This window comes from Gymnoscopelus microlampas, assembly GCF_963454915.1.
Source record: "Gymnoscopelus microlampas genome assembly, chromosome: 1".
Taxonomy (NCBI): Eukaryota; Metazoa; Chordata; class Actinopteri; order Myctophiformes; family Myctophidae; genus Gymnoscopelus; species Gymnoscopelus microlampas.
Genome location: NC_139962.1, coordinates 27,633,081 through 27,642,871, shown reverse-complemented (window position 1 = coordinate 27,642,871; position 9,791 = coordinate 27,633,081). Strand labels below are relative to the sequence as shown.

Genomic DNA, 9,791 nt, shown 5'->3' with positions numbered 1-9,791 from the left:
GGGCTGGACGTTTTGTCTTTTAGGCCCGCCCTCTGCTTTTCCCTCTCAATGGAAGCGCCGGGTACAGCGGAAGCGGGAAGGGGGATGTTTTGAATGAATCGACGCCACTGGGCTGGGAGGAAGACGTCAGCTGCAGCAGCAGCAGCAGCAGCACTGTGAGCCAGGAAGCGTAGTGTGCTGCACAGCGCAGCACAGCACAGCACAGCACAGAGCCCAGCTGATTGCAGACCTACAGCTAACTAGCATGTGGGGCCAGCGGGGACCCTCCTCCTCCTCCTCACACGCCCCTCACAAGAGGCAGTCGCTCTACTGTGCAGCTCCCAGGTGTGTATCCCAGCCCCTCTCCCCGAGGACCCTCATATTGTTATGTATTACTTCAGTAGCTGCTCTAAACGCTGTGTTTGCTAGAGCTTGACGACTGCTGCAGGGAAGAGTGACTGCTTCATGCAGCTTACTGTTAAGCATTTGCATACAGGAAATTGGCAGACAGCGATATTTATGCGAATGCCTGTGTTTTATCGTCCTTTCTCGTGGCAGAGTAATAGAAAATGGACTATTAGAGGCATTAAATGCCCGTGGAAAGATCCTTAATCATTTTACAGGGAAAAAGAGGGAGAGGGAGAGGGAGAGGGGGGGGTGGGTGGGAGACACAGAGAGAGAGAGAGAAAGGGGGAGAGAGAGGAGGAACTCATGATGCTTCATCACAGGTCATTGGCTGCTGTGTTGATGTCAGTAGAACGGCGCTTTCTTGCTGATTGTGCTTGTTTAAAACAGTACGGGACAGTATTAGAGCGCTGTCCAGAGGCCCAGGTTGCTGTTGTGTCACAAAGACAAGAGTGATGCCTTGCATGCTTACCTGGGTCACCTCGGTACACCTCAACACAACTTCTGCCTCACAGCAAAGAGTGTTAATTTAACTCTCAGAGTTAGACTAACTGGGGTTTTTACTGTGTCGGGCCCATCCCACACACACGTCTGCTGTATTGCACGCTTTCCTCATACACTAATGGACTATTTTATTACTCTGTCTGCTGAAGTGATCTGTTTCTTGCCTCATTGACTTGAGTAATGGCACTTTTCATCTCTCCCTCACCTGGTGAGTAGAGCTTTGGAGCATAGTGTGGTGTCCATCGTTCACACAGTATTGTCATGGGTTTAGAAGCAGTTCAAGTCCTAAAATATGCCATGTTTGGGGATATGAAATGAATTTGGCAGCTTGTTATCATTCTTTCGGGGCCTCGGAGTCAGCCATGGTAATAAGGTTATTTACTCCATTTATCATTCCTGCCGCTGCTTCTCTCATCTGTCAGCCCCCCATGTGGAGGGCCCCCTCCATAGACAGTCAGTGACAACGCCAGACCACAGATTCTGACCTCCAAGCAGCAGATGACAGGGGAACGGCAGCTCAGCCCGACTTACAATGAATTTAGTTGATTTTCACTGCAGGTTATATAGCTGCTGTTGTTCCCCAACACGTTCCAGATCGACATCACTCAACCTCTTGGGAGGTTAATCCTGCCCAGTACGCCATGTCTGTTTTAAATTTGATAAATGGGGCCTGTTGGCCCTCTGTTCTCGATAAGGTCTGATCTGGCTCGGGCATCACTGGTCTATCCGCCCCACTTTTATCTGGCCCCAGCCAACTCCTGGCCTAGCCAAGACCAGTCCATCTCTCCTTTGACCAAGGGTGACATGAGCGGCTCAGAGCCAGAGCTGTTCATTGGTATGCTTCGCTTGTCATGGTATGCTCATTTTTCAGATTGAAGTGGCCTGGTTTGAGTCTGTCAAAACAGCAGTTAACAAAGACATGACCTCCCTCTGTACCTGGTTAAATAATGTATAGTTAGTTCACGTCTGCTTTCACCGACTCGCCCACACTTCAGTCTGAAAAATTAGAGTGCATGGAAGGTACATGGAGAAATACAAGGCCCATGTTTCCCTTAAATGTGAGACGTGTGCGTTTCCAGGGAGTATTCACTTCTCCCAGAATAGCTGTGATGATGATGATATCTAACAGACGGTTGAGGCATTTGCAAAAAGGAGTACTTTCTTGATGACCTTTTAAATTCCCCTGATTGTGATTTAGATCGACCTGGGTGCGGGAGAGAAATTCCAAGGAAGGGGATTGTTCTCATTTCTCTGGCCAGTTGGACTTCAGGACCAGATGTGGCTTAGCTTGCTGCTTCAATGCCTGACTTTAAAAGCCTCTTAACTTTTCCTCAGCCTCAGCGTGAGGGAACCTAAAATAGCCCCTGGATATACTGTAACACTACTAGCCAAGGGAATGTTAGCCTCTCCTTCCTAATTTACTGAACCTGTCTCTTTCATTACCTTGGTCAAAGTGGCATGTAATAGCCTGTGTATCCTAGGTCCACAGAGCGACACAGATTTTAAATCATACTGTACAATGTATCTATCGTGAATGATGATAAAATGGTGTTGTTCCTGTGCAGGTGCACATTCCATTAGAGCAGTGGTTCTTAACATGGGGTACAGAGACCTCAAGGGGTCATTGAGGAGTTATTGACTCTGAAAGTGTACAATTGGAACCAAATGAACACTTTTGTACACTTTCTGAGTTAAAATAACATTAAGATTGGGGTCCCAGAGGTAATAATCTTATCACATTGGGGGTCCGTGGGCCTAATGCATGTCAAACTGAGGGTCCTTCAAATGAAAAAAAGTTGAGAATCACTGTATCAGAGGATTATGACATAGTCTACAACAGGGGTAGGCAATTGAGATAAGCCTAGGGCCAATATCACTCCCAGACATTCCATCGCGGGCCGGGCCTCCCCGCGAACATGCACGCGCGCGCAGCGCGCGTGCATGTGCGGGTCTAATTCGGGTCTAACTCGGTCTAATTCGGGTCTAATTTGGGTCTAATTCGGTTCTGTTTAACCAATATAAATCAACATTTTTTCCGGTTTAAATATCAGCACAGGCAATTTTTCTGGTGATTTTTTTTTTCTTCTCCATTTTCCTCTAATCTAGCTATAAAATGTTATAAATCCTTTAAAATGCATCGTGTTTATGAGTGCATGATCCAATGTGTCTGATCTGCAACATGTCATTGAGCGAGCGCCGCCCACGTTACACGTTCTCTGGGTGCATCCACATATATCCGTCAAGTTACCGTACGGACGCCGGAAGTCCCATCCACTCCCATGTTAAGTTTAAAACCGGAAGTACCGTTCCGGTTTTTTTTAACATGGGAGTGGACGGGGCTACCGTAGCGTAGCCAGCGTACCGTTGCACGCTAGCTTACGGACATGTGTGGATGTACCCACTCTCAACATGGAGTAATAGTCATTATTTAGGCGGGGATAGTTTCTGTATTTGGACATAATAGATATAATAGCGGCCTATATGTGAGACTATCGGTCTGATACTGTATAAAAATAAAATCCCTCCCCCCAAAAAAAATCAAAAAATATTTTTCTAAAAAAAAAAAAAAAAAAATTTTCAAAAAAATTAAATTCTCAAAATTATCTCACGGGCCAGATATTATTTCTGGGGGGCCAATTTCGGCCCGCGGGCCGCCTATTGCCGACCCCTGGTCTACAACACACAAGGACAACATAATATAGAGAGAGAGCCACAGACAGTGTTTTGAAAGCTGTGTTGTTTAACTAAAGCAGACATAAAGTCCCCCCCAGTGCTAATGCTCTGCGATACATGACAAACAGGAGCATGTTCAAAGCGTTTAACTGCACCCCGGAACACTTTGTACACTGGCATGCTTTTCCGAGTACTGGGTCATTAGGTCCTGTGTGTGCATTCATGTGTGTGAGAGAGTGTGTGAGTGTGTGTATGTTTGTGTGTGTGTCTTGTTGCCATTGAGCATTGCAGTAATAGAGTAGAGCGTCGGCTTAACCATGTGTGGTGCTACCTCCCTGGGGTACGTGTGTTCAGAGACTGCTGGGCCCTGTGTCTGCTCAGGGATGCTGTAATGAGAACTGCAAGCTCACTCCTCCCAGCTGAGAGCTCATCTCTCACACACACACACACACACACACACACACACACACACACACACACACACACACACACACACACACACACACACACACACACACACACACACACACACACACACACACACACACACACACACACACACACACACACACACACACACACACACACACACACGACTCAAAGAACTGACTCAGTATGCACGGCCAGGAGAGAGAGGAAGGGATAGAGATTGGGGAACAGAGGAGAGGAAAGTGCTTTGGATAAAGAGAAGAAAGGAAGAGATGAGTGGGAGATGCAGTGTCTCAATGTCAAATGAGTTATCAAAGATGAGTGCATGAATGAGGAAGAATACACTGTAAACCCCCAGGGTGCATTTAGCCACATTTAGGGAGCCGTGTCCCTGCAGTATTTTGGGCATGTCATTATAGGTGAAGATTTGGAAAAAAAAAGTCAAACATTTCCAATGCAAAAATAGCATTACAAAGCACCACGATGCTTTGTGAGCCTGTAGATCGGCTAGTTTTGCTACTCAGTGTATGTATATAGGGTATAACCTCATGAACCCTATTGTCCCTATTCTGCACACGTCACAATAGGTGAAATTGTTCAGCAAAAACTGGTGAACATTCAGCCAAAGTAAAAAATCTACAAGCTCACAAGGTGACGCAACGCATATAGATCAGCTTGTAGATTCAGTGGAGACGGAAAAAGGAAGGGGCCAAGTACAGACTCCTTTGTGTGTGTGTGTGTGTGTGTGTGTGTGTGTGTGTGTGTGTGTGTGTGTGTGTGTGTGTGTGTGTGTGTGTGTGTGTGTGTGTGTGTGTGTGTGTGTGTGTGTGTGTGTGTGTGTGTGTGTGTGTGTGTGTGTGTGTGTGTGTGTGAGTGTGTGCTAGTCTTGACGCTGAATAGGAAGTTTTAGAGATGTTACCTTGATTATGTGCTCCTAGGGGATGTTATAGAGACAGCGAGAAGAGAGGAGGTAAAATAACAAGTATGCGGCAGTAAACTCTACATGGAGGAGAAAGCATGGAACATTATACAGGCTCTCTCCCTTGATCGTGGAGCCTATATACATACATAACAGTTCCTCTGGGAAGTTCAGTTCACGGAAGCACAAAGCAGCAGACTAATCAAGTTTTCCTTGTATTATGTGTGTTTTGCTCAAGTACAAGGACCTTAAAATTCACAGCTTGTTTAATGGAGCCTGAACAATATACATTAGGCTAGGAATGTAATTATGGTTCTTGAATACGTTTTAAGCCTTTTCTCTCGAAACTGTGCAGTATGGGGTATTTACCACACACACACACACACACACACACACACACACACACACACACAAACACTGATCTGACTTAATATGTCAAGAAAATGATTTAACATATCCGCAGTGTCTTACTTAGAGAGTACCAGACAAATTACTGTAGATCTTTACTTTGTGATCCTGAAATGAAAGACATAAATAATATTTTTAATTTTTTTTAATGCTCTATTTTATACTTTGTAGTATGACAGTGCAAAGTATTAGCAAAATTAGCCGATCTACATTTATTAGCTACAAGCTCACAATGCTTGTAGCTAATTATTAACTATATTGGATCCATTTGGAACACAGGTTCTGTTTTTCCATTTCCTGAAAAGTAACAGTTTTGTACATACAAGGTTTCTTGAGATAGAACATTTTAGACAGATTTAAACCCATTTGAGTAAATATGTCTTGTGTGTGTGTGTGTCTGTGTGTGTTTTTAATGCTCCAGTGTGAGAGCAGAACAAGATAATGTGCTCCCATGTTGTAAGGGGATTTGTCGTGTTTCACGGCATGGGGTTCCATAGAATGAATGATTGTTAGGGGATCGAATGGTTCTTCTTTATCTCCCCTTCTCCCTGCCTGAGGACATAAGTGTCAGCAAGTAACATGCCAGCCGTGAAATGCTATTGGAAAACAGGGATTACCCGAGATATAGATAACCCCTTTCCTTGGCCTCAGGCACAATGAAATGAAGCTACCCCCCTTACGTGCCTTGCCATTGGTTGAATCTGTAGAGGATTGGGTATTGAGCTGGACTTATACTTCACCATACGTGGGCGTCACATGCCAAAAATAGCAGATCTACAAGCTCACGATGCAATGCGTTTTGAGCTTGTAGTTCTGCTGTTTGGGTGTTACTCGCTGTGAGGCATTTCACGTACTGTAATGGCATGTTGGATTAGCATAGCTACGTGTACTATGTGCCTTTGACAATGCCGCATTCAGCAGAGCAGAGCGTCGCTGTCGGGCAGAAAATATGGAGAAATATCCATATTTCAACTGTTTATGTTTTATTTGTCACTTAATGCCTTATCCCATGTAAGTGTCAAGCTGAAGTAATGAAAATAGCCGATTTACTAGCTCACAACGTGTCGCATTGTGCCGCATTGTGAGCTTGTAGATTGTCTATTTTCAAAATCTTCGGCCCATTTCCTGAAAAGGATATACAAGGTAGACAGGCTATACGAGGTTTCCACCCGACAGTAACGACAAACCGGAATGCGTTCTAAATGATGTGGGAAAACAGTCTCTGGTCTGATATGAGTGATCTGGGACAATAAGAGGCTGCATCATTGTGTCCCCTGAAGCCTAATTCATATTTCGCTTGTATGAAAATAGCTATCTGAAATAATAAATAATTCATGCCAAAGGTTATAGATGGTAATGTCACAAGTGACAAGGCCGGAGCCCTATGGCTCACCTATGCTCCCCTATAACGATATAACAACAGGACAGCCTCTTAACAGGCTGCTCTGCCATGTGAACCTGTGTGCTTCCGGCCCTTTAAGACCGGGAACGCATCTGTTATTTTAGATTTCTTTGGCTCTTAAGAACTAGCAGATATGCAAGCTCATAGCGCGGCACTCGCCGAGCTTGTAGATCTGCTATTTTAGAAAAATTGTGAAAATGTGTGCAAATCTTTTAATATATGTATTTTTAAAGCAAACATTTCTTTGCCTCTGGGGGTAAAGATATATAACATATTTTGAGATGGGGGTCCGCGGCCAAATACATATCATTTTGGGGGTCCCTGACATGAAAAAGTTTCAGAACCACTGATGCAGCAACATGCTGTAGGTTTTTATGGGTTAAACAACACCTCCAGCCTTCACGTTACACCCACTAAACTACATTTACCCATGGTTCTGTCTGTCTGCCTGGGGCCCCAAAAAAAAAAAATATACTGTATATATTTATATATATATATATATATATATATATATATATATAAATGTTATGGTATTTTTTCTTTAAAACCTTGAAAAATGTGTTTCATTGTGATACCAACAAATAGGAACTTAAAGTTTACCACGTTGGTTCTATTGACCAAGCCGGCCCGGGAACACAGTCGGGTGATTTATCATTGACATAATCATGCTCTGAAAATGCACGTCTGCCTTGGCCAAGATGAATTGGATTGGCTGTTTGAATTATAAACATGTGTGCTGATGAACTTTGGTGTGTGTGGTGCAGCTCCGACAAAGACTTTTGCACTGTCCTGTCCACCTTAGACCTGTGCTGCACACACCGCTGTGACCTGTGCTACCGGGCTGGCTGCACTCGCTGTGAGGAGAGGACCATTGATTACATTTCATTGACCACCCATCAGGTCCATTTGTCTCTGCTTTCCCTAATTCTCCAGCCAAGCATAATGGAGGAAACCAATGCAAGAACAACTTTCCCTTTCCCTTCCATGACCTCTGTGGAAAGTTTTGCTAATGCTTCGGTTGAGTTGAGGAAAAATAGTATAGTAGTAATAGTAAGTAATCATTGCTGTAGGGTGTTTGTTCAGCAACAGGGGTCTCCCTGTCTGTCCAGCTCTTTAAACAGAACATATAGTTTCAGTTGGGACACCAATTTCATCCAATCGGGAGAGAGAACCAATTTGTCATCTTCAATTTTATAGAATTCCTGTTTGTTTCATCAATTTTTATTTCACTTGTTTATCCTGTATCCTGTATGAGTTCTCTCTACTGATTGGATGAAATTGGTATCCTGACCCGAAAATGTATTTTCTGTTTACTAAAGAGCTGGAGACCCCTGTTACTAAACAAACACTATAGCAATGATTACTACGGCATATGTAATACTTAGAAAAATATTAGCATTCAATACGAGCAGATATCCAACATGCTGTTGTGTTTAGCTTAGTTTATTAGCATTACAAAGGCTAACAGCTACTATTCCTGTTTTGATTTTTTTTTGTACTCATATTAGGAATATATTTGATATTTTTTATCTATTTTCCTAGTTTTCTTTCTATCTCTATTCTTTTCCCCTTTCTCAAAAACTGCAAATGATAGGAGCTTGTACGACAAAGAATTTCACACACTTTTTGAATGTGTAAACCTGACCTGTGATATGACAATCAACTTTAAGTTTGGTCTACATAGAACAATACGATATAAATATATAAAGTAAACACTGTTGTGTTCATTCTTACAATTTTAGTGTGAACTCTCATCTGCTTGGTCTATCCAATGTTTGGATTTATTTCTTTAACAAACTTCCATCTAAAATGGTCTCAGCCTGTGCCAGCAATGATGACCTCTGTTCAAGGTTATACAGTATTTCTGTTCTGTTGCTGTTTTTGACTGAGTTTGTAGATCGGCTATCTTCGCTATTTGTCAGACAGACTATATAGGGCTTAAGTGGTTAAGATCAGCCTGAGTTTCTAAATGTGAGCATGCTAAATGTGAGCGTGTGTGTTCAATCTGTTTATGTAGATTGCAGTACTTACACAGGGTGAAGGATGAGAGAGTCATGTCTCTGATAGATCATTCATTTGGTCCTGTGTACAACCCCCTTGCTAGTTGATAGTTCTTTTATGCTTGAAGACACATGCACTAAAAATGCTCAGTCAGTATTGGCAAGTGACGACTGCTGCATGGGATTTCTACCGACAGCCTGCACGTTGGGAACCTTTGTTCTGATACATTTATGTTCTATTCAACATCACATTTATAGGTCATGTCTATTGAGATGTTATGGATTAATGCTGACTGCTCAGTCCAGGGAACAAAGATGTTGTAAGTGGTTCTGCTGGATTCTACTTCCCATAAATGAAGTAATGGCCCTTTTTTACTGTTTCACTGAGATTCAGATTTCTTTTAAAGCACTTAAGACCTAAATACATGATGAATAGCACAAAATGCATCACGGTGCGACGTGCTGTGACTTTGTAGAGCTGCTATTTTTGAGATATTTTGAAATTCTCTTAAATATATAAATAGTATATATCTTTTATTACATTTGTTTGAATTTCATTTCATTTTGCCTATTATGACATCCCCAAAATATGGAAATCAGAGTTGAGATATTTATAACTCCTTTAAGTGACTTGCTTTATATTCTGTAGGAAACGTCACCTCTGTGTGACATCTGCGCTGCAGGGCTGCTGTTGTGAATATCAAAGTGGCTTGGGGCTGTTATTTCCAGGTTCCCTCAGGCATGAGACAGGACAACCCAATCTCAACATCTGAACAGCAGCATAGGTCGTTTTATGTCCCACCTTGTTGTGTAGAGACCCTGTAGTGAGCTGCCTAAGAGGCTGTGTGGTGGACAACCAACTCCATTAGAAATGTATTGGACCTGCTCTAAATCTGTTTTAACCCATTCAATCCGGGAACGCATCTGTGTCATTTTAGATTTTAGCTATAACCATTATTTTATACTTTGGCTATTCAAAAATAGCAGATCTACAAGCTCATAGTGCGGCACCGAGTGCCGCACTATGAGCTTGTAGATCTGCTATTTCTTTTTCAATGGTGAAAATTTGTGA

The 9,791-nt window shown here is 42.8% G+C and overlaps 1 protein-coding gene across 5 annotated transcripts in view; it reads left to right on the top strand.

The window, feature by feature from the left end:
- The first annotated feature begins 228 nt into the window (after positions 1-228).
- plekha7b (pleckstrin homology domain containing, family A member 7b) overlaps positions 229-9,791 on the top strand; it is a 102,974-nt gene continuing 93,411 nt past the window's right edge. For all 5 annotated transcript variants that reach the window (XM_084057245.1, XM_084057246.1, XM_084057243.1 and 2 more), the window contains exon 1: positions 229-324. In XM_084057245.1, the coding sequence (XP_083913371.1) occupies positions 245-324 (80 nt within the window). In that variant the 5' untranslated portion in view covers positions 229-244. The remainder of the gene's footprint in view (positions 325-9,791) is intronic.